This window comes from Heterodontus francisci, chromosome 33, assembly GCF_036365525.1.
Source record: "Heterodontus francisci isolate sHetFra1 chromosome 33, sHetFra1.hap1, whole genome shotgun sequence".
Lineage (NCBI taxonomy): Eukaryota > Metazoa > Chordata > Chondrichthyes > Heterodontiformes > Heterodontidae > Heterodontus > Heterodontus francisci.
Window position 1 is genome coordinate 24456387 of NC_090403.1, and position 26077 is coordinate 24482463.

The 26077-nt window shown below is 41.6% G+C and overlaps 1 protein-coding gene across 1 annotated transcript in view; it reads right to left on the minus strand.

Moving 5' to 3' along the window:
* The window catches only part of LOC137348057 (unconventional myosin-Id-like), a 552237-nt gene that overhangs the window by 373267 nt on the left and 152893 nt on the right, over positions 1-26077 (minus strand). The window contains exons 9-11 of the mRNA XM_068013182.1: positions 20337-20482; positions 13966-14080; positions 12346-12516 (exon numbers count right to left, since the gene is read on the minus strand). Of these exons, the coding sequence (XP_067869283.1) occupies positions 12346-12516; positions 13966-14080; positions 20337-20482 (432 nt within the window). The remainder of the gene's footprint in view (positions 1-12345; positions 12517-13965; positions 14081-20336; positions 20483-26077) is intronic.

Consider the following 26077-nt stretch of genomic DNA (forward strand, 5'->3'; position numbering starts at 1 on the left):
ACAGCCCTCTATAGGTAATGAAAATCATTTCAGTTTTCAAGAAGCAGGAACAATCATTTCAGGTCGTCTTCTACATCCTGAATAATATTTCTGTTGTGCAATTTGTTAATGGTTTGGCAGACACTGACTCACAATTGTATCCCGTCAAGTGAATACATTTGTCATGTCACAATATCACTTATACCGTCAGCAGTGAGCAACTGGAAGTGACATCAGCCACTTCCACTTTCAGTGAAACATTCTGAAAGTTTTGAAGCAGCCAATGAATACTGAACATGATGTCATCATCAAATACAGGTGATACTTCAAGTCAGCTCAATGAATACCAGCCATCTAAAAACACAGCACAGGTAGACAGGGTGCGGTTGCTAGACCTTTAATCATAGTGACACATTTGTATCGAACTTTTAATTCATGGCTCATTTTCAGAGGTGTAGACTTTCTGACCTCCCTAAGCTTTTATTAATCATAGGTGGTGATTTCATATTACTTGCTGATTCTATCTTAGATTGATCACAGAGAAACCATTTATACACCTACATTAAAAATTTCATAGCTGCTCACCTTTCCTCTCTAAGCTATTTGACTTCCTCTCGTCACGTTTTTGTCTCACTCGTGTGTTAACTTTTACCACAATAAATCCCTATGCCATAACTATAATGACAGAAGTCAATGTAAACTCATCACGCAGACTGTGTCATCAAGCCACTGGGTTCCCAATAAAGTGGATGAATTAATCGTGCAAATAGATGTAAACGGGTATGATATAGTCGGGATTACGGAGACATGGCTGCAAGGTGACCAGGGATGGGAAATGAACATCCAGGGATATTCAGTATTTAGGAAGGACGGACAAAAAGCAAAAGGCGGTGAAGTTGCATTGCTGGTTAAAGAGGAAATTAACGCATTAGTGAGGAAAGATATTAGCTCTGACGATGTGGAATCTGTATGGGTAGAGCTGAGAAACACTAAGGGGCAAAAAAACGGTATTGGGGGTTGTATATAGACCCCCAAACTGTAGTGGTGATGTTGGGAATGGCATTAAACAGGAAATTAGAGATGCATGCGATAAAGGAACATCATACATATAGATTGGGCAAATCAAATTAGTCAATACCATAGAGGAGGAATTCTTGGAGTGTATACGGGATGGTCTTCTGAACCAATACATTGAGGAACCAACTAGAGAACAGGCCATCCTAGACTGGGTATTGTGTAATGAGAGAGGAATAACTGACAATCTAGTGGTGCGAGATCCCTTGGGGACGAGCGACCATAATATGATAAGAATTCTTCAAGATGGAGAGTGACGTAGTTGCTTCTGTGACAAGGGTCCTGAATCTTAGTAGAGGAAATTACGAAGGTATGAGGCGCGAGTTGGCCATGACAGATTGGGGAACGTTACTTAAAGGGATGACAGTGGATAGGCAATGGCAAACATTTAAAGAGTGCATGAATGAACTGCAACAATTGTTTATCCCTGTCTGGCGCAAAAGTAAAACTGGAAAGGTAGTCAAACCATGGTTTACAAGGAAAATTACAGATAGCACAAGATCCAAGGAAGAGGCATATAAATTTGCCAGGAAAAACAACAGACCTGAGGATTGAGAGCAGTTTAGAATTCAGCAAAGGGGGGCCAAGGGATTGATTAAGAAAGGGAAAATAGAGTACAAGAGCAAGCTTGCGGGGAACATAAAAACTGACTGTAAAAGTTTCTATAGGTATGTGAAGAGAAAAATATTGAAGACAAATGTAGGCCCCTTACAGTCAGAAACAGGGGAATTTAGTATGGGGAATAAAAAAATGGCTGACCAACTAAATGCATACTTTGGTTCTGTCTTCACAAAGGAGGACACAAATATCATACCAGAAATGTTGGGGAACACAGGGCTTAGTGTGAGAAGGGAACTGAAAGAAATCAGTCTTAGTAGAGAAATGGTGTTGGGGAAATTGATGGGATTGAAAGCCGATAAATCCCCAGGGCCTGATGGTGTGCAGCCCAGAGTACTTAAGGAAGTGGCCATAGAAATAGCGGATGCATTGGTGCTCATCTTCCAAGATTCTTTAGACTCTGGAACAGCTCCTACAGATTGGAGGGTAGATAATGTAACCCCACTATTTAAAAAGGGAGGTAGAGAGAAAGCAGGCAATTATAGACCAGTGAGTCTGACGTCGGTAGTGGGGAAAATTCTAGAGAACATTATCAAAGATTTTATAGCAGAGCACTTGGAGTACAGTGGTAGAATAGGACATACTCGGCACGGATTTACAAAAGGGAAATCCTGCTTGACAAATCTACTAGAATTCTTCGAGGATGTAACTAGTAGAGTTGATGAGGGGGAGCCAGTGGATGTGGTTTATTTGGACTTTCAGAAGGCTTTCGACAAAGTCCCACATAAGAGATTAGCATGTAAAATTAAAGCGCGTGGGATTGGGGGTAGTGTATTGCGATGGATAGAAAATTGGTTGGCGGACGGGAAACAAACAGTAGGGATAAATGGGTCTTTTTCCGAATGGCAGGCAGTGACTAGTGGGGTACCGCAGGGATCGGTGCTAGGATCCCAGCTATTCACAATATACATTAATGATTTAGATGAGGGAATTAAATGTAATATCTCCAAATTTGCAGATGACACAAAACTGGGTGGGAGGGTGAGTTGTGAGGAGGATGCAGAAAGGCTTCAGGGTGATTTGGACCAGTTGAGTGAGTGGGCTAATGCATTGCAGATGCAGTATAATGCGAATAAATGTGAGGTTATCCACTTTGGTAGCAAGAACAGGAAGGCAGATTATCTGAACGGCTATAAACAGAGAGGGGAATATGCAGCGAGACCTGGGTGTTCTTGTACACCAGTCGCTGAAGGTAAGCATGTAGGTGCAACAGGTGGTAAAAAAGGCAAATGGTATGTTGGCCGTCAGAGCGAGGGGATTTGAGTACAGAAGCAGGGATGTCTTGCTGCAATTATACAGGGCCTTGGTGAGGCCACACCTGGAATATTATGTGCAGTTTTGGTCTCCTTATCTGAGGAAGGATGCTCTTGCTATAGAGGGAGTGCAGCGAAGGTTTACCAGACTGATTCCTGGGATGGCGGGACTGACGTTTGAGGAGAGATTGAGTCAGTTAGGATTCTCTTCGCTGGAGTTTAGAAGAGTGAGGGGGGATCTCATAGAAACCTATAAAATTCTAACAGGACTTGACAGGGTAGATGCAGGAAGAATGTTCCCAATGGTGGGGGAGTCCAGAACCAGGGGTCATAGTCTAAGGATAAGGAGTAAACCTTTCAGGACTGAGATGAGGAGAAATTACTTCACCCAGAGAGTGGTGAGCCTGTGGAATTTGCTACCACAGAAAGCAGTTCAGGCCAAAATATTGTATGTTTTCAAAAAGGAGTTAGATATAGCTCTTGGGTCCAAAGGGATCAAAGGGTATGGGGCGAAAGCCGGAACAGGTTACTGAGTTGGATGATCAGCCATGATCATAATGAATGGCGGAGCAGGCTCAAAGGGCCAAATGGCCTACTCCTGCTCCTATTTTCTATGTTTCTATGTTTCCCACACTTCTCTCAAAATGCTTTTGGATTTTTTTTATCTATGCAATTTGTTTCCTCAATAACTCAAATTTCTAACATCCAAAATAAAAAAAAGTTATGCATTTACAATGACATGAGCAAATTGATCCATTGACTAGTCTTTTAAGGCCTTTCTTAAAATTTATGCTTGAAGGTCAAAACCTCACTCGAAAGCAGAGATTTGGAGTTGATACTTTTGCTCAAAGCAGTGAGGCCTTTAGCACGGAGTATCTAATTTCCTAGGATGCATTAGAATCAGGGAACTAAACAAAGTAATTTTATTTCCTTTAGCCTCTAGTGGTTTCTTTGTGAAAAAAAAATTAAAATATTTGAAAGTCTAGTGGGCCATTCTCTGCAGCTTCACTGGGTAAAATGCAGTTCCTTTTTTAAACAGAGTCAGAGAGAGAGAGAGAGAGAGAGAGAAAATCACAATGTTCTAATGACAAACTTAGTTGCGGCCTTTCTTTTGTATTCTATGAATTTTAGAATGTGAAAGAGAGAGACTGAGATCTGAATTGGGGTTGGGGGGTGGCGAGGAAGGGAGGGGAGAGGGAGAGGGAGGGAGGGGGGGGGAGGGACGGAGGGAGGGGGGGAGGGAGGGAGGGAGGGAGAGGGAGAGGGAGAGAGAAGAGATACCAAATAATGTGTCTTTTTTATATCATGTTACTTGAATTTCCAAAAAACAGCACCAGTTGAATTTCAAACCAAATATCGGCAACTGTTTTGTTGACAGTTAGAAATGCTCAATGCTAATTCAATGCCACTAGCGTCACAGAGGATCTAATTTCTAATGGCTAGGAGCTAGAAAGGAGGGATGGGCGGGGAGGCGGTGGTGGGGGGGGGGGGGGGGGTTGTTTCTGTCTCCCTCCTAATTACATTTTTGTTGTTAAAAACAAGCTTTAATTTTGGAAAGGAGACAAAGCCTATTTGAGGGAAACATAAATGAACAGATATTCAATGTAAATATTTCATTGTTTTACTGTATTGAAGAATCCTCATCAGGCATTGAACAGTGCCCAAACGTGTTAGACAACTAAAAGTCCCATGTACCCTCTTTATCTATTGAGCTACCTGAAGGGTGATTTCTGCTGAACTAATTGGAAAGTCTGTTCACACTACTCCAGAATCATCGTGTTTTGGAAGATTATTCTCAATATCATGCCTGATGGTGGCAAAGTGTATTCGACAAAAAAAAAATGCACCCAACAGACATTCCAGTTTTGTTAAATATTGGGAAGACCAAAGCCATTGTCATTGCTTCCCGCTACGAACTCCTTTCCCTGGCTACCAATTCCATCCCTCGCCCTGGCAAGTGTCTGAGCTAGATTCTTTGCAACGTTGGTGTCATGTTTCACCCCGAGATGAGCTTGCACCACATATCTGTGCCATCACTAAGACCGCCTACTTCCACCACTGTAACATTGCCTGACTCTGGCTCACCTCAGGTCATCTGCTGAAGACTTGACTCTTCCAATGCACATCTGGCAGGCCTCCCATATTGTACTCTTTGTAAACTTGAGGTCATCCAAAACTCTCACCCCATGTCCTAACACGCACCCAATCCCACTCATCCACCACCGCTGTGTTCACTGACCGACACTGGTTCCCAGATAAAGCAATGTCTCAATTTTAAAATTCTCATCTTGGTTTTCAAACCCATCCATGGCCTCATCCCTCCCTATCTCTGTAATCTCCTTCAGCCATGCAACCGTCCGAGATATCTGCACTCCTCTGAATTCTGGCCTCTTGAGCATCCCTGATTTTAATTGTTCCACCATTGGTGGCCATGCCTTCCGCTGCCTGGGCCCTAAGCTTTGGAATTCCCGCCCTAAACCTCTCCACCTCTCTTCCTCTCTTTCCTTCTTGAAGATAATCCTTAAAACTTACCTCTTTGACCAAGCTTTTGGTCATCTGCCCTAATATTTCCTTATGTGCCTTGGTGTCAAATTTTGCTTTATAACACTTCTGTGAAGCGTCTTGGGACATTTTATGTTAAAAGCGCTATATAAATACAAGTTGTTTTTGTTGTTCGACCACTGGATTAATTAAGATTTGAATATCTCCTCGGAAAAATGCGGAGGTTGCTTTAACATCCCTCCCTGAGTTTGCTCAAAGTAGTTTTTAACATTCATCACAGGATCCTGGTCATAGATTGAAACTCTTGTTAAAGATTGACATTAGGGAACAGTACAAGTCACACAACCAGTTCAAACTTCTAGCTCTTCTAATATCTTTGGCATTCAAATGTTACAATACAAAACACATTCATTGTTAGTACATGGACAATCACAGAACAGCATCAGCACAGTTGCACTCCAGGTTTTAGTTTATCCTGACCTGATTTAAATATATTTAATGTTTGCAGTACTATTGAGTCATAGGAGTTGTACATTTAGATTTACTCCTACGATCACTAAACATAGGTTGATTTCTGGAATGTTGTTTGATAATTCTGGGGATCAGATGGAATAATGTAAAGTTGCACCAATGCCCACTGGTGACTAATGTCACAAAAACGAGCGATGTCAAATGATGATTTTTAATCCACCGGCTGAAAACCTGAATTAAATTTTAAAAAAAGAAACAGATAAAAGGTAATTCTCTGCTTGCAACTAAAAATGGTTACCTAAATTTGCATCACTGTACTCCACATTCCAATGCATCTAGATGGAGAGGAATTGTCTGTACAAACCCATCAAGAACAATGACCTGGGGAATCTGAGTGATCTACCTATCCTGTTCCCATTAGCAAGGCATCAAGGCCATCACCTGAATATTAAACTGGTAGAGACAAACCACTCAAATGTAATCACTTGAACAATGGGACCCTGGTTATGAGAAGGGAATTCTTAAACATGGACCAATTAAGTTGCAAGAGGGAATACACACTGGTAACTGTGCTTGAATCACTGGATGACAGTCATGTGACAGGCTCACCAACTGTGTGCTTAAGCTAGTATTTTCTCTGCAGCAAGGAGACAAGCAGTTAGGCACTGACAAGAGAAGACCTAAGTGGGGTCCCTCCTTCCTCCCTCTTTCCCCGAACCACCTTGCAAGCTTCAAATCCTGCTTCTGACTACGACCACCTAGGCATATCGCTGCTGCAGCCAGAGATACCTTGAAGTTAATCAGCCACATTGCCGTTTCCAGGAGAACCACTGAATCAGCCATCCACATCTTCAAATCAGAAGCCTGAAGACCACCAAAGGAAGGTTGCACTACCACCGCACTCAGCCTGAAGCCAGCCGAGTCACTATCCTCCACAGGTTATACCCCTTTTATTTCTCTGGACTCTAATTCAACCAATCCATACTTCCCCGCTTGTAACCTATTTGTGTGTGTGCGTGTTTGTGTGAAAGTTGGGGTACATTTTATTATTTTACTTAGATTGGTTCAAGTACAATAAAGCTAACCTCTTTCTTTGTTGAACTCAAGAAAACCTGTCTGATTGGTTCTTTTTATGATTGTACTGACATGTTTATCCACTTCAAAAAGAAACAAACCTGTTGTGGTCAAACAAGGAGGGAAAGTGAAGAGCCCTTCAACCCCTCCTCACCTGATCATAACGCTATACAAATATTAGTACAATATATGCATTTAACATGCCTCTTCATGTGCACAGATAGACTGGTGGATAGATGCATTTTGCATCTTTACAGAGAAAGGGAAGTGAGATATTACTGGTACTCTGACAGTCATGAAAAAGAAGCTGTTAAGTGGGATCTCAACATACACTCTCAGATATGCCCTGCGTAAATGTTTGCAGCAATTCACGACTTTAATCTAAGGCAACAGCAGAATCCATAGTCATGAACAGCCAGCTCTCCACATTCCCTCCAAGTTGGGAGAACAGATTCTATTTTTAAGTTAGGTTTCATTTTGTTATTGGGGGAAATGAAGTAAAATATTCTGTGCCATTTTTTTTAATAACATTAAGCTTGTTCTGATGGTACAATGTCATGAAATACAGATAGCTGCAGTAATAATGACTCTCATTTTTCTAGATCTACAACATCGTCTTTCAAAGTAAAGAGGTCTTTGCAATAGCCTTAACTTATTACTTTCTTGATCAGGTTATCAGCATAATCTGAGAAGGAGAAAAGAAAACACACACTCAGGTACACTGCATTGTAGATCTACTCAGCTCACTGTCACAGGTGGATAATGTGGCAGAATAATAACTAATTTGCTCTATCAGCATCTCATTTCTGGCAACAAGCGTTCACTTTGTGCAGATCTACTTGCGTATTGCTGAAAATAGAGACGTTTTGTCGAAGTTTTTCATCTAGCAATCATCAGGACAAATCATAAGAATACCAATGTAAGGGAAGCAAAAAATTTATACTTTATGAGAAGAGAGTGCTGATTGGTTGGCAAGTGGACTCTGATTGATAGAGGCGTTGCCATGGAGAATGCACCAGTTTATGGTGTCGGACAGTTAACAGCCAAGCTTTGTTTGAAATTTAAACTAGGCAGCTTGACTCTGATTGGTCAAGGCATTGCGCTGAGGAATGAACCAGCGAATGGTTGTCACTTTTTTTGTTTTGCTGAAACTGGCGCAATGTTTGTACATGTTCTTTCTGTTTGCAAAGAACAGGGCCCTGTGTATTAATATATGTAGTTTCCAGTACACGCAAATGCACAACACTGTGAGCCCGACTGAATCTTAAATTGGTTGTCAGCATAATTCTTAGCACACTGAGGATTATTTAGCAAATGTTGTCCAATCGCGGAATCACATCAAATGTTGGACACTGTGTTTTGAATTTTGCAAGCTCAGGCTGGTTGGATACAGTCAGTACCCTTTCCATTGCGAATAGCGGAAGGGACATGCTGTTTGATACAATCTGCCAGTGTTTGGGACGTACAGTCTATGTACCTAGCATCACACTGGCATTGAAATTCATACATCACATTACTCATTTGTGTGATAGGCAGAATGTCTTTTTGGCTTGATGGCGGCATCCTGTTAGTGGCAAACACCACACATGTTGCTACTGCATAATAGCAGCATGAAACAGCCCGCTTCACCTGTTGCTCAAATTTTTGGGTTACTTTACCCTTTTAGGGTAATCTGAGGTAGACTGGTTTAAATTTCAAACAAAGCTTAACAGTTAACTATCAGTCACCATAAATTGTGCATTCTCCATGGCAACGCCTCTGCTAATCAGAGTCCACTTGCCAACCAATCAGCACTCTCTTCTCACACAGTATAAACGTGTTGCTTTCCTTACATTGGTATTCTTGCGATTTGTCCTGATGAGTGCAAGCTAAAAAGCTTCGACAAAATGTTTCTATTTTCAGTAATACTTAAGTTTTGGACCAGCAGATGTACTTATTTAATTTAGTGTTAATTCAAACTACTTCTCTGCATACTCTATAGTCAAACATAATGCACATCTAATTTGATTAAAGTATCATATTGTTAAGAACATAACAAATAGGATCAGTAGACGACCATATGGCCCCGCGAGCCTGCTCCACCATTCAATACAATCATCGATGATCTTTTGCCTTAACTTTATTTTCCCGACCGCTCTCCATATTCGATTCCCTGAGACACCAAAAATCTGTTTATCTCAGCCTTAAATATTTTCAATAATGAAGCATCCACACCCCTCTAGGGTAGAGAATTCTGAGGATTTATAACCCTCAGTGAAGTAAGTTCTCCTCATCTCAGTCCTAAATGATCAACTCCTTATCCTGAGACTGTGCCCCTATGTTCTAGATTCCTCAGCCAGGGAAAACAACCTCTCAGTGTCTATCGTGTCAAGCTCCTTTAATTCTTGTACGTTTCAATGAGCTCACCTCTCATTCTTCTAAACTTCAGAAAGTATAGGCCCAATTCACTCAGCCTCTCATCATAGGACAATTCTTTCATCCCAGGAACCAATCTCGTGAAGCTTTGCTGTACATCCTTCCTTGGATACGGAGACCAAGACTGCACACAGTACTCCAGATGTCATCTCACTAAAGCCCTATACAACTGTAGCAAGACTTCCTTATCCTTGTACTCCAAACCCCCTGAAATAAAGGCCAACATGCCATTTGCTTCCTAATTGCTTGCTAACTTTGTGTTCCTTGTACAATTACACCCAAGTCTCTCTGAAGATTCACACCTTTTGAAAAAAAAATTCTGCTTTTCTATTCTTACTTAAAAAGTGAATAACCTCACACTTCCCCAAATTAGACTCCATAGTCTACCTTGTTGCCCAATCACTTAACCTGTATATATCACTTTGCCGCCTCTTTGTGTCCTCCTCACAGCTTGCATTCCCAGCTAGCTTTTATCATCAGGAAACTTGGAAATATTACTTTCGGTCTGTTTGTCTAAGTCATTAACAATGATTGTAAATAGCTGAAGCCACAGCATTGCAGCATTCCACTGGTTACAGCCTGCCAACTTGAAAATGTCCTGTTTATTGATACTCTCTGATTCCTGTCCGTTAACCAATCCTCCATCCATGCTGTTACGACCATGTGAGAAGGGGTCTAGGGGTTCCCTCTCAGCCATTGCCTGATTTAACCATAGCAGGGTTTAATTTTAGAAACACCATGTTTTTAGCTCCCCGTTAGTGAATCCTTGTTCACTGCTCCAATTGTAAGGCAAAGAAATCAAACAGGTTTCCTTAGATTTAAACAAGAAAGGTAGAAGTTTATTAATCTTAAACTCGAATCCGGTTAACGACTACAAATATGCGACGCAACCATGCTAGCATGCATACACGATAAACACACACGCAGACAGAGACAGAAAGAATAAGGAGAAAAGTTTGAGGCAATATCTGGTAGTTACAGTCCTTTAAGTTCAATGTGGAGTCTTTGGTCGCCGGTAAGCCTTGCAATTCGTTGGGGCCCAGTTTACGCTTCAACTTGTTTCGATGTAGGAGTCGTTTCTCTCTCTCTCGGTTTACGTGTTTTCCGTGGGTCCAGTGGCTTGGGGAGAAAGTGAGAGAGAGAGACAGCCAGGCGAGAGACTTGCTTCTTTCAGCTTCAGTTGCACACTGCCTTCTGAATTCAAACTGTCCTGTGGCTAGTTCAAAAAACCTGGACCAGCCAGTTAGTCATGTGACCAGCTGGTTTAACCAGTCCTGGCTCTGCGGATTTTCTCATCTTAGCAGGGCCTGGAATGCGCTTCTTTACACTTTTAATGACTGCTGATCAAAATCCATTTGGGTTAATTGGAGCAGGGAACAGTCCTTTGTCTCCACAACAGCATGTCTTAGTATGCAAATGTCCTTGCAGCCCAGTGTCTGGTGATCTTCAAACAAGTCATTTCTTCACTCCAGGAACAGTTTAAAATCAATGTTCATATGACAAAATATGCCTCATTCTTGGCAGGTGGGGATTGCATGACAACGCTAATATATTACCTTCAACTCCATGAGCCCTTATCTTGTATCTTAACTTTTTGCGTGGCATCTTATCAAATGCCTTTTGGAAATCCAAATGTACTAATCTACTCGCTCACCTTTATCTGTCCTACCGGTTACATTCTCAAAACATTTGCCAAAGGCAATTTCCCTGTTGGATAAAGCTCCTCTTATTTTCTGTTAAGAATACTGGAAAGAAATGGGGAAACTAGTTATCACATGCAGTGTACACTAATTGTACTAAAAGGGATGCAGCAGGAATTATCACGTCTACAGACCCGTCAAGGTCAGAGTGTTTCACTTTCAGGTCACCTCTGTAGCCTGAATATGGCACTCAACCTTCACATTATACCTTTTGCCTTAAATTTGAAGTGAAAGACAACTCTAGCACTATGACAGTATCTCGAACAGGTCCCTGATCTTAACTATAAAAAATAAAATGGTCTTTAGCTACAAGGCTTGGATGTAAGGAATCACAAAATAGCTTATTCATATCATCAAAATAACTATTAAATGTCAAGCTTTAACTTTCTCTGCGTACTACTTCATACACTGTCATCTTTGGAAAGATCATTTCTAGCTACATTTGCTCTGAACATTTTTTGAGCCAAGTTTAATAATGCTTAACTCACCAACATTACAATCACCTTTACAGCATAGCAACTACAAACAGAAGAAAAGCACAGTTCAGGACAGGCTGCATGTCACAATACTTAATCAATAGGTTGGCAGAGAGTGACTAGTCATATCCAAGTATGAAATGCACAAAAATCAAAAACATAAATGGGTGAATCATGAACAACTTCCATTCGTACAGCACCTCAAATGCAAAAAAAGTAAAATCTCCCTTTAAGCTACTCTGCTCTTTGTATATCAATGCCAGCTTCTCCACGTAACTGAAGTCCCTCATCACTGGTATTATTCTAGCAAATCTCCTCTACACCCCAATCCTTCCTACAGTGTTTTGCTCAGAATTGGACACAATACTCCAGCTAAGGTCAAGTCAATGCCACATAATAGATTTGTTAGTAAAATTGAAACCTGTGAGATTAAAGGGACAGTGGCTGCCTGCATACAAAATTGGCTAAGAGGCAGAAAGCAGAGAGTAGTGGGGAACGTTGTTTATCAGACTGTAGGGAAGTACACAGTAGTGTCCACAGGGGTTGCTATTAGGATCGCTGTTCCTTTTGATACATATTGGTGACCCGGACATGACATCATTTCAAAGTTTGAAGATGCCACAAAACTTGGAAATGTAACAAATAGTGAGAAGGATAGCAGCGGACCTCAGGAGGACATGGACAGATGATAAAATGGGCACTTTATCAAATGCCTTTTGAAAGCCAATACCAAAAGCACTACTTTCATCAACATTCTCCGTTACTTAATCAAAGAACAATTACCTTCCGGCTGGAGTAGTGTGGATGTTTTTGCAGTTTGGTGTTCAGAGCTTCCAGGAACATCTTATCAGTGACCTTCCCCACATTTACACAGGCATCATCAAGAATTGAAATGATACCCTTGTGTTGCTGCTCCACCAAATCCACAATGATCTGATTGTTAAAGTAGTCAATCTGCAGAGAAGTCAAATCAAGTGACAGTCATTTCCTAATCAAATCTTCAGAATTTGGTCAATTTAAATTCACAATCCTTTAAATACCAATCAAAATTATCATAATTATCACATCATACACGCAATCTGGGGTGGGAATAAAGTGGGGTAAGAGCTCATGTTTATTTTTCAAAGTAATTATCTGCCTGGACACTAAAAAGAAAAATTTCAGCACTTTTAACTACTGAATTATAAACCGTCTTTGCTGTAAAACAGAGTAAGGGCAGGGGAGGGGTAGGAGTTGGAGGATTTAACCTATTTACACAGGCTAATGGTTCAAGTGGGCATCCTGGCTAATAAATATTAACATCACTAAAACAGATTATCTGATCTTTTATCTTATTGCTGTTTGTCAGACCTTGCTGTGTGCAAACTGGCTACTGTGTTTTCCACATCACATCAGAGACACTACTTCAAAAATTATTTCATAGGCTGCAAGTCACTTTGGGACATCCTAAAGTCATATAAGGCATTACCTAAATGTAAGTATTTTTCCATATCACAACATTTTCCATTCAATTAAAACACAATAGCAGCTCTTTAGAATCTCAAGACATACCTTACAGAAATTAATTTCCAAAATAAATTGCCTCCGTTTTAATAATAAATTTGTCTTGCTGATTCTAGTCTCAATAGATATCTCCATTGATGTGGGGCTAAGTCTCAACTATGCTCCTCGCATATCAGTTTGACTCAGTGCTTTATACAAGAATCAAAACTCCTCCATCTGGTAACACAGGTGGATCATCAAACATACCACCATCATCATGACTTAAAAGTTTGTCATCAAGAATTCCACCTGAAATTCCATCTTCAGATCCATCATTTTGAACAGAGACTTATCAGTTGCCAAAGTATGCTGTTACATTGGGTATTTGTTTAACATTTGTCTGCTGCTCTGTTAATGAAACTGATGAAAACATTGTTTCTGCACTGGGACTATCAGCTGTCATTCTCTGACAGAAATCCGACTGCATTGCACTGTCAATATTCTAGAAGCTGGTGCTTCTCTTTTGATACACAAGTTCCAATTTAGCTGCAAGATTCAGACTTAGCAATAAATAGTGGTGAAACTCACTTTACTGGGAATGGCTAAGCTCAAAATCTGATTAATTCAGTCTTCATTCAATCCCCAATTGGTAAGAGTAGTGTGGAAAAAATATTATGGTTGTGGAGTATCCAAGTATGATTTCATATACGCAAAACACATAAATGAAACAGTTACACCAATGAGGCAGAAAGTGCCTTTCTGACAAGCATTATTGCAATACTCTTACTAGGACCTTGGCCTATATAAGTGCTCACACAGGGAGCGCGAGCCATCAAGTTACGAGCAAGAACCTCCCATTGCCCTAGCATCTCATTAGAATCAGACATACATTCATGGAAATAAAACTGTTCTGCTCCTTACATGTCTCCAGGGGATGCCTTCACGCTGGTACTCCTCCTGTTCCTGCTTCAGGACGAGCTGGATGAAGAGCTGTTGCAGTTTCTCATTGCAGTAGTTAATGCAAAACTGTTCCAAACTGCAAGTATATAAAAATAGAGTGATCATCAGTATTGCTCGAACTTGCCTATTTTGTTGCTTTCATAATTAAATTCTGTCCTGGTAATTTAGAACAAATTGAGAGGAAAAAATTGAGATTTTTCCACATGACTAATCCTGACCCAGTCAATTAATTTTGAGCAGTTCTGAAGGCAGCGACTCATGTCAGGACACAGCTCCACAGGCGATCATCATTCCCCACATGCCCATTTTTCATGCGCAAGCCTGGACATTGAATGCTGACATGAAAGGATGAGCTATCACAATTGAAACTTTTTTTTTAAATTCATTCATGGGACGTGGACATTGCTGGTAAGGCCAGCATTTACTGCCCACCCCTAATTGCCCATGAGGCACTTTTCTTGACAATGGAGTGGCTTGCTAGGCCATTTCAGAGGACAGTTATTTAGTAGCTATTGCTCAGGTTATGGCTAGACTAGGTAGGGACAGCAAATTTCCATCCCTAAAGGACAGTAGTGACCCAAATGGGTTTTATGACAATCCAGTAGTTACACAGTCACCATTACTGCTAATAGTCTTTTATTTCAGATGTATTTAATTAATCGAATTTAATTTCCTCACCTGTTTTGGTGGGATTTGAACTCATATCCCTGCATCAATAACCCAGGCCTCTGTATTATTCTTCCAGTAACGTAACCACGATACTACCATTCCCAGTGTAAAATGAATTTGTGTACTGAACCTGACCCTGCCCTTACCCAACAACCACAACCATGCACTTTCCAGCAGAAACCAGTTGATGATCAGATCGAAGCTCTGCAGTCCAGCCACATCCAGCTGTGAATGGTGGTGGACAATTAAACAACTAACTGGAGGAGGTGGCTCCACAAATATCCCAATCCTCAATGATGGGGGAGCCCAGCACATCAGTGCGAAACATAAGGCTAAAGCATTTGCAACAATCTTCAGCCAGAAATGCCGAGTGGATGATCCATCTCGACCTCCTCCTGAAGTCCCCAGCATCACAGATGCCAGACTTCAGCCAATTCGATTCACTCCGCATGATATCAAGAAACGACTGAAAGCACTGGATACTGCAAAAGCTATGGGCCCTGACAATATTCGGCAATAGTACTGAAGACCTATGCTCCAGAACTTGCCGCGCCCCTAGCCAGGCTGTTCCAGTACAGCTACAACACTGGCATCTACCCTGCAATGTGGAAAATTGCCCAGGTATGTCCTGTACACAAAAAGCAGGACATGTCCAACCCGGCCAATTACCGCCCCATCAGCCTACTCTCAATCATCAGTAATGTGATGGAAGGTGTCATCAACAGTGCCATCAAGCGGCACTTGCTGAGCAGTAACCTGCTCAGTGACGCTCAGTTTGGGTTCCGCCAGGGCCACTCAGCTCCTGACCTCATTACAGCCTTGGCTCAAACATGGACAAAAGAGCTGAACTCAAGAGGTGAGGTGAGAGTGACTGCCCTTGACATCAAGGCAGCATTTGACCGAGTATGGCATCAAGGAGCTGCAGCAAAATTGAGGTCAATGGGAATCAGGGGGAAAACCCTCCGCTGGCTGGAGTCATACCTAGCGCAAAGGAAGATGGTTGTGGTTGTTGGAGGTCAATCATCTGAGCTCCAGGACATCACTGCAGGAGTTCCTCAGGGTCGTGTCCTGGGCCCAACCATCTTCAGCTGCTTCATTAATGACCTTCCTTCAATCATAAGGTCAGAAGTGGGGATGTTCGCTGATGATTGCACAATGTTCAGCACCATTCGTGACTCCTCAGATACTGAAGCAGTCTGTGTAGAAATGCAGCAAGACCTGGACAATATCCAGCCTTGGGCTGATAAGTGGCAAGTAACAATCGCGCCACACAAATGCCAGGCAATGACCACCTCAAACAAGAGAGAATCTAACCATCTCCCCTTGACATTCAACAGCATTACCATTGCTGAATCCCCCACTATCAACATCCGAGGGGCTACCATTGACCAGAAACTGAACTGGAGTAGTCATATAAATACCATGGCTACAAGAGCAGGTCAGAGGCTAGGAATCCTGAGGCGAGTAACTCACTTCGACTCCCCAAAGCCTGTCCACCATCTACAAGGCACAAGTCAGGAGTGTGATGGAATATTCTCCACTTGCCTGGATGGGTGCAGCTCCAATAATACTCAAGAAGCTCGATACCATCCAGGACAAAGCAGTCCGCTAGATTGGCACCCCATATACAAACATTCACTCCCTCCACCACCGACGTACAGTGGCAGCAGTGTGTACCATCTACAAGATGCACTGCAGCAATGCACCACGGCTCCTCAGACAGCACCTTCCAAACCCGCGACCTCTACCAACTAGAAGGACAAGGACAGCAAATACATGGGAACACCACCACCTGCAAGTTCCCCTCCAAGTCACACACCATCCTGACTTGGAACTATATCGCCGTTCCTTCACTGTCGCTGGGTCAAAATCCTGGAACTCCCTTCCTAACAGCACTGTGGGTATACCGACCCCAAATGGACTGCAGCGGTTCAAGAAGGCAGCTCACCCCCACCTTCTCAAGGGCAATTAGGGATGGGCAATAAATGCTGGCCTGGCCAGCGTCACCCACATCCCATGAATAAATAAATAAAAAAAAAATGTCAACCAGGAACACGAGACAAAAATAAGCTCAAGTTTGTTGAGTGCAATGGTACTGTACCCGTCACTTCACCAGCTACAATCAGCTCAGTCAGCATGGACTAGGGATCATCCTTGCAGGATGGCTATTCATTTGGCTATCTACCACTGGGTCACTGCTTTGCTTTGCATAGGAAACAAACAACTGTCAATCTCTCCTAAGCCGTTTTGCAAAACTAGGGAATTAATTTCTGTGAAGGCTCTCTGTAATCAGTGGCTGTAAATCAGACAGAAGACCTGTCGAAACCCCCAAAGAAATGGCATTATTAATGATACTGGCGGGAGTTGCCGCAGATTTTCTGCTAATTGGGAGAACCTCCACAGACATTCATCCCCATAATAGCTTAGGACTGACAGTATCTCAGTATCTATGCTGTGGAACTTATGGGGTCAGAATGAAACAACTGGACAAATTATTTATCCAATGAAACTGTAAAGTGGCCCAATTGTCCTCTACACAAGTCTGCCAGAATGTTTAAACAAATGGGGCTGATCTATAACGAGGGTTTACAGTTCACCAACTTGGAACCAAAAATTATTCTCATGACAAAGTAGTAATACATAGAAGAAACTTAGTCAAATGTTCAAAGAGTTTTCAACAATGGGCACATTAACTTGTGAAGATCTGAACTGAAGTCTGAGTTGTGATCTAGCGAGGGCCTGAAGAGCACCATTTCCAAATAACTTGCATTAACCAAGAGATAAATGCATACCTTAACAATCCAAAAGAGTCACAAAAGACCAAAATATTCACAAAATAAAGCCACACAGAATTAGGCTTTAAACTCATGCCAGCCCTGTTGGAAATGCTCCAGAATATGTGGAACATTATTAAGTATGACTAACCTACTTAGTAAAACACCACAATGCCATTCTTTTCTATTTTGCATTAGAAGCTATATTGGTGGATGCCAAATGGGAACAAATCAAGTTATCCATCATGGAGGACAGGAGACCCTGATCTAACAGTCACTGCCTTGCAATAACCAGGCAGCCAGCAGAATGTTTCCTGGGTTGCAATATTTGATCTCACATTTCTGTGAAGTTTATCCTGTGAGACAGTGGAATCCTGCCTCTGATCAGTGTTGTGATATCAGAGAGTCTTGGTTTTCAACCCAGTAAGCTGTCATCAATATAAAATATTCACTGTTTGTACTGATGTACTTCGAGTTCTTGTGCAATCAGGAGAGTTGAAGGAAATGGATACAGAAGCCTTCGTACCCATGAGAAAAAGAGATTGTCCAGCCTCCATGCCAACCATCTCTGTTCTTGAGCAGAAATGCAGGAGCTGATGGCTGTCTGGAACAGCAAACAGGTCTACTTCTGAAAAGTCAACTTTTGAAAGTGTCCTGAACAATCTCCGGATGGATCTTTCACTTGGAAACATGAACCGTAAGATGACCGAGAGTTTGTTCTTCTATGCTGTTTATCCTGTCTAAACGCTGAGCAAAGAGATCCAGAAAACAGATAGCAGTAGGATCACATCTTGATGAGGGGGAGTGGGAAGGAGCACTCTCTGCCCCACTTGTACCAGTCGTGTTGCCTGACCACATATATACCAAGTTGTTTTTAATGCATTTGTGGGATGTGGGCGTCGCCGGCTAGGCCAGCATTTATTGCCCATCCCTAATTGCCCTTGAACTGAGTGGCTTGCTAGGCCATTTCACTGGGCAATTTTTTTTTTATAAAAGAGTCAACTACAATGCTGTGGGTCTGGAGTCACATGAAGGCCAAACCAGGTAAGGACATCAGATTTCTTCCCCTAAAGGACATTAGTAAACCAGATGGGTTTTTACAACAATCTACAATGGTTTTATTGTCACCATTGGACTAGCTTTGAATTCCAGATTTATTAATTGAATTCAAATTTCACCATCTTGCTTTGTATTTTGGTCTGGAAACGGTACATAGACTGACAACTGACAAATGTGTGAAGTACACGGGTCCAGATTCCACTTTTCCAGTCATCTTGCAAATGGCTGCCCGATTCGGTCAGAAAAGCATCCTTTAATACTGCCAACCCTACGGGAGGTTATTGGAATTGCTGGTTAAGAAAGGCATCAGCTGGTACCAACAATTGTTCAGTGCAGGTCAGTGTCGCCTTGTCAACTCGAAAGCTGGATTGTCCTCGGCATTACCTGAATTTATCAATTCTTTGATACCACGTAATGTCAGTGTATCATTAGCACTGATTGGTGTCAATGTGTGTTCATTGATATCTGACTAGGCATGACTGAATTTCTTTGCATTACTGTGCTTGTCTACCTTGCACTGATGAATGGGCAGCTGGACCTCATAGATACGCTACTCAAACCAAGGAACATTTGGCAAGTTGCAGCAACTTTTTAGGCCGCAATTATTTTACTAGAAATTGTGAATGGACTCTTGCATTTTGCACATTAAAGTTTTTGGCAGATATTGGCACAGACATATTGATCCAACATTGGAGGCACATCATTTTGATGCAATGAATCTACTGCATGAGCCAGAGTCAGCTGAGACATCCTCTCTGTTCTGATTGTAAAATTCCAATTTGCTCCTGTTAATGCTTATTTATTGCATTATTTTATTTGCTGACACAGAGTGCCAGTTGGAGTCAAAGCTACAACTATATGGCTCTGGTTCTACAATTGTTGCTACTGTGAGCACGGACAGTCACTGGCGCCTCATGACTGTGGAATTGTATTAATTCACTTTAACCATAGATGGGAGAATGTTACCTGAACTGGATTCAAATAAAAGTTCCTACGGAAGAAAACAACAATGTACATTTTTCAAATATAGTCCCCTGTAGGCTTTACAATTACAGTATTGCCAGAAAGGGGAGGCGGTGGCGTAGTGGTAATATTACTGGACCAGTAATTCAGAGCCCAGGCTAATGCTCTGGGGACAAAAACAAGAAATGCTGGATTCACTCTGCTCTGGGGACCTGGGTTCGAATTAATAAAAAAATCTGGTATTAAAAAGCTAGTCTAGTGGTGACCATAAAACATTGTCGATTGTTGTAAAAACCCATCTAGTTCACTAATGTCCTTACCTGGTCTGGCCTGCATGTGACTCCATACCCATGGCAATGTGGTTGACTCTTAAAATACCTCTGAAATGGCCTAGCAAGCCATTCAGTTCAAGGGCAAATTAGGGATGGGCAACAAATGCTGGCCGAACCAGCGACACCCACATCCCACAAAATGAACATTTTAAAAAAACCTTCCTATGTGGCTGTGACTACAGAATTTCTTTTTCAAATACATATTCCTCTCTCTTTACCATCCCATCCACCTCTCTATTTTCTCACCTGATTACCTGAAGTTGCCAGTTTTCAGTAATGCACAGTTTCATGGACTCTGGGAGCACTGCAATACCTTCTCCCAAGTAGCTATTCTTCATGTGTTCGTCCAGACAGTCAGTGCTTATGAGCATCACAGCAAAACCCAATGCTGTTCCCGTGATACCCACATACGTGGATGCTCGGCTGCAGGGTTGCTGGATAGTAATAAGCATCAAGCTTATCTAATTTGCACATCGCTATCCCAGATTTGTTAAGCACCTTAACTTACTCATAAATTGGTCCTTTAAATGCATACCTATTGTTGTCAAAGATCTCAAAGCCATAGATGTCCAGGACACCGATAACTGTGTTTTTCCCATGGATTTTGGCATCATAATTTTTAACTTCAATAATATCATTGATTCGATTGACAATCCAACAAAAAAGGCGATCGTATATTGCCTGCAATGTGAAAGCAAACAAATTGTTGAACAGGTGGTTAATATTAGTAACATTTTTTTTTTTAAAAGTGTCAACATTCTTGTTGACTTGGCCTGGATAATGCATTTAGTGTCAAATCAGAATAACCAAAGTGAATGATTTCATGCATCAACCTACAAAGAATCACAGAAATTACAGCACAGTTGAGTGTCATTCAGCCTGGAATTCCACATTGTGGCTGGAACCACTGCTTCCAATCCTATTCCTTCCTTTCTTTCGCTGTATTCATACTTGGGATGTGGGTGGCTCTGGAATGGTCAAATTTATTTGTAGCCCCTTTCATGGAGTCCCAAGGCACTTCACAGGAGCATTATCAAACAAAATTTGACACTGAACCACAGCAAGAGATATTAGGGCCTGGTTTTACAACTGAGTAGCTTGCTAGACTGCTTCAGAGGGAATTCAAAGACTGGAGTTATGTGTAAGCCAGAACAGGGAGTACTGACAATTCAGCAATTTTTGATATAATTGTTCCCGCACCCACCCCCCCCCCACCCCCCACCGACCCCATGTCAACAGAAAAGTAAGCAAATTTATTGAATCTATTGTATGATGTGAACTCTCAATCTCTGGGTTGATAGCTCCAACTATACAATTTGTGCTGAACATGAGTATGGATGCTCAGGATTGTAGAACTATTCTTGTATTGCTTCACTTTAACAAGAGATGTTCTGCGAGCCGAGTACAGGAACCACTATACTATCAGACACAACTGCCTTTACAAATACCCAAATTTCTTTAATAACCATTTGTGCTAAATACCGTTATTAGAACCTGGATTGCTTTAAGAAAATCTTCTAACTTTTCCTCTTTATTCTTCTAGTGATAATCCCAAATCTTTGTCACTTATCTCTCGCTTCTTCCGGACCTACAACCCTCCAATATATCTGTATTCCTTTAATTCTGGCCTCTTGTGCATCTCTAATTTTAAGCGGCCATACATTCAGCTACCAAGGGCATAAGCTATGGAATTCCCTCCCTAAACCTCAGTACCTCTCTCTCCTCCTTTAAGACTCTCCTTAAAACCAGGCCCTAATATCTCTCGCTGTGGTTCAGTGTCAAATTTTGTTTGATATTGCTCCTGTGAAGTGCCTTGGGACTCTGTGAAAGGGGCTACATAAATGCAAGTTGTTGTTGCTACAGATTCACCAACCATTGGAGGCAATCTTTCACTATTTACCCTCTCCAAACTACATTAATTTTGAAAACCTTATCCCTCCTTGGCCTTCTCTGTTCTGCTGAACAAAGCCACAATTTTTTTGAACCTTTCTTCATAGCTATAACCAACAGAATCCTTCTTAGTAACGGCCTTGATCATACCAACAGCCATAGTTTGGCTCATATCATGGACAGCAAAATGTCCAAGAGGTGTGCATTCAGGGAAGGTCTCCACGCATACGAGCTTGGTTGGAATTGTATCTACAATAACCGCATCTCCAGACTTCACCATTTTGGGGCAATTCTCCAACATCTTGCCAGAACGACGATCAATCTTCTACTTCAACTCACTAAACTTACCATAGAAACATAGAAAAGTTACAACATGGAAAGAGGCCATTAACCCCACCATGTCTGCGCTGGCTGAAAAAACTGGCCGCCCATTCTAATCCCACTGTCCAGCACCTGGTCTGTAGCCTTGCCGGTTACAGCGCATCAGGTCCAGGTCCAGGTCCCTTTTAAATGAGTTGAGAGTTTCTGCCTCCACCACCAATCCCGGCAGCAAATTCCAGACACCCACCATCCTCTGGGTGAAAACATTGCATGCAATGTGGGCAGTATGACAGTGAATCTTCATTCTACTCATTTCATGGCTCTTATACCCTTTCTGTAATAAATACCCAGAGCTGCATTGTGTTCCAACCATGGCTATAGTTACGATCAGGTGAGAGGGGTCTAGGGGTTCCCTCTCAGCCTTTGCTTGGTTTAACCTTAACGGGGGTTAATTTTTAAAACACCATGTTTTTAGCTCCCCCTTAGTGAATCCATGTTCCCTGCTCCAATTGTAAGGCAAAGAAATCAAACAGGTTTCCTTAGATTTAAACAAGAAAGGTAGAAGTTTATTAATCTTAAACCCGGTTAGCAACTACGAATATGCGACACGACCATGCTACCATGCATACACGATAAACACACACACAGACAGAGACAGAAAAAAGTAGAAGGAATAAAGGGGAAAAGTTTGAGGCAATATCTGGTAGTTACAGTCCTTTAAATTCAATGTGGAGTCTATGGTCGCCAGTAAGTCTTGCAATTCGTTGGAGCCCAGTTGATACTTCAACCTGTCCTGATGTAGGAGTCATTTCTCTCGAGGTTTACGTGTTTTCCGTGGGTCCAATGGCTTGGGAGCACGTGCGAGAGGGCGAGCGAGAGGGCGAGCGGCTTCCTCGTTCCAGTTCAAACAGTCTTCTGCCTTTCTCTGTGGCACAATTCAAAAAACCCCAGTTTGCCCAGCAGGTTAGTCATGTGACCTGCTGGTTTGACCACTTCTGTTTGTGGATTCTGCCATTTTAGCAGTCATCCTGAAATGTGAGCTTCCTCACCTTCAATGTCTGGTGATCACAGTCCATTTTGGGTTAAGTGGACCAGGGAATAGTCCTTTGTCTCCCCAAACACTGTCTCTTAGTATGCAAATGTTTTTCCAGCTAAGTATCTGGTGATTTTTTTTTAACAAGTTATTTCTTCACTCCAGCAACAGTTTAAAATCAATGTTCATATGACAAAATTAATATGCCTCATTCTTGGCAGGTGGGGGTCTGCATGACACTATCCAACATTGTGTATAAATTCAACATCACTTCCTTGCTTTTATACTGAATGGCATGTGTATAACACTCAGTTTCCTTTTCACAATGGCCTTGCCTGACTGCACTCCCTCTTCAAATATCTACATTTGTGCATCTCTCTGTTCCTCCATTATTCAATACCTTGCTATTTAAGGTGTACATCCTTTCATTTATTTTCCTCCAAAAATTTATTACTTAAATTTCACACCATTACATTTGCCACTAATTGCCCCACACCACCAATCTGTCTTCCTGCATTCTTCCTCACAATTTGCCATAACTCTTAACTGTTAGCAAATTTCAATTGCATTCCTTTTATGTCTATATCCAAAATTTCTATAAGCAGAAAGCAGGAGATTCCTGGGGCACACCACCATCCACATCACAACAGTCCAATTAAAAAATGCATTTTAACCCTACTCTTTCTTTCTATCTTCAGCAATGTCCCTGTTCATCCAACTATATGTTCTTCCATACCATATGCCACAATTTTTGCAACAAATATCTGAAGTAGCACCTATTAAATGCCTTGAAAAAATATTTATATTAAAAACTTCTACTGCAAATCCATTGTCATGTAGACCCCCACCTGCCAAGAATGAGGCATATTAATTTTGTCATATGAACATGGATTATTAAACTGTTGCTGGAACGAGGAAATGACTTGTTAAGCAGTTCAGCTGTGGCTGGAAAAAACATTTACATACTAACAGACAGTGCTTGTGGAGACAAAAGACCATTCCCTGACACATCCAACCCACAATGGACTTTGATCACCAGACATTGAAGGTGAGGAAGCTCACATCCCAGGATGACTGCTAAGATGGCCAAATCCACAACCACATGTGGTCAAACCAGCTAGTCACATGACTAAGCTGCTGGGAAACCTGAGCTTTTTTGAATTATACAGGCAGTTTGAGAGAGAGAGATGGTTTGCTCCTGGACTCAGAAGACCTATTCTGTCTGCGCCCACCTCTTTCTCACAAGCCTCTGGACCAACTGAAGACACGTGAACCTCAAGAGAGAAAAGTCTCCTACATCGAACAAGGTTTAAGAAGAATACTGAGCCCCAACAAAAAGCAAGACCTGCCTACAATCAAGGACTTTACAGCAAGCTCGAAGAACAGTAACCAAAACCATTTTCATATATTGCCTCAAACTTTTCCACTTTATTTTTCTTCTGCTCTTTTCTGTCTCTATCTGTATCTGTATCGGTGTATCTGTAGGCATTAGCCGAATTAGAGTTTAAGTTTAATAAAGTTCAACCTTTCTTCTTCAAACCTAAGAAAACCTGTTTGGCCAGTTTCTTTGCCTTACAATTGGAAAGCAGTGAACAAGGATTCACTAAGGAGGAACTCAAACAAAAAAGTGTATTTAAAATAAAATCCTATTACAGTAAGACCAGGTGAAGGCTGAGAGGGAACCCTAGATCCCTTTCTCACCTGGTCCTAACACTCTCTCTAATTAGCCTGTGCCTTTCTAAGCAATCACTAATTTCATACGATATCAGAGTCTGAAATTGCTTATCATTTCATGGCATATCACTTTCACCCTTTTTGAATAGGGGACTGCCAGCGTCCAGTCATGACACAATACCCATTCCTAAAAAATTCTGGAAAATTATAGTCAGTAACTCTGCTATCTCTTCCTCAACCTCTTTCAATTTTCCGAGTTACATATCATCTGGATCTGGTCACTTTACCACATTTAGGCTCATTCATTTTTTTTTTAAGATGGTGTCACACCCTCTTTAGGTATGCCTGCAGCCTTACTTTCACCTTCCTCTGTAAAAAAAAATTGATGCAATATGTTGATTCCTATGCTCTCAAGAATAAGATGATTCCTTTTGTTTCTTTTTCTTTGTTGCTTATGTTCTAATAGCAACCCTGGCCACATCCTTTTATGTTGAATAGCCAACAAACAGCCAACAGTAACTTCTACCACAGCGGCACAGTGGCGCAGTGGTTAGCACCGCAGCCTCACAGCTCCAGGGACCCGGGTTCGATTCTGGGTACTGCCTGTGCGGAGTTTGCAAGTTCTCCCTGTGTCTGCGTGGGTTTCCTCCGGGTGCTCCGGTTTCCTCCCACACGCCAAAGACTTGCAGGTTGATAGGTTAATTGGCCATTACAAATTGCCCCTAGTATAGGTAGGTGGTAAGGAAATATATAGGGACAGGTGGGGATGTGGTAGGAATATGGGATTAGTGTAGGATTAGTATAAATGGGTGGTTGATGGTCGGCACAGACTCGGTGGGCCGAAGGGCCTGTTTCAGTGCTGTATCTCTAAACTAAACTATAAACATACCAAACTGAAACATATTAAAAGAACAAGTTAAACATGCCCTATTGCATGAACACAAAGTGGCGCTCAGTCAGAGGGCTTAGTCACTGTGAAAAATTCTTTTAGGATACCATGAATTCTGTGATAAAAAAAAAGCTTTGATTTTCCAGTGGTCTCAGCAATGGGGCATTAAATTGTGTCACGAATAGTTAGTGCAAGATAACATGAAATGAGAGAAAGCTATTCAAGTCTGCATCTTCCATGCGTTCCAAAATGTTTCTCTCACAATGGACAAATCCTTATTCATTTCAATTTGAGAAATTAACCAGAAGAATAAATGCCTCTGAAATGTTCCTTTATTCCTTTAGGTTACTGATCAAAACTCCAGCATATCCACCTACCATTACAATCATTTAGCACTGCATATTTAACCCAGAGAAGTTGCATTGCACAGATTACATTTCCGTAGCCCCAAAGCAATGATCATTTTATC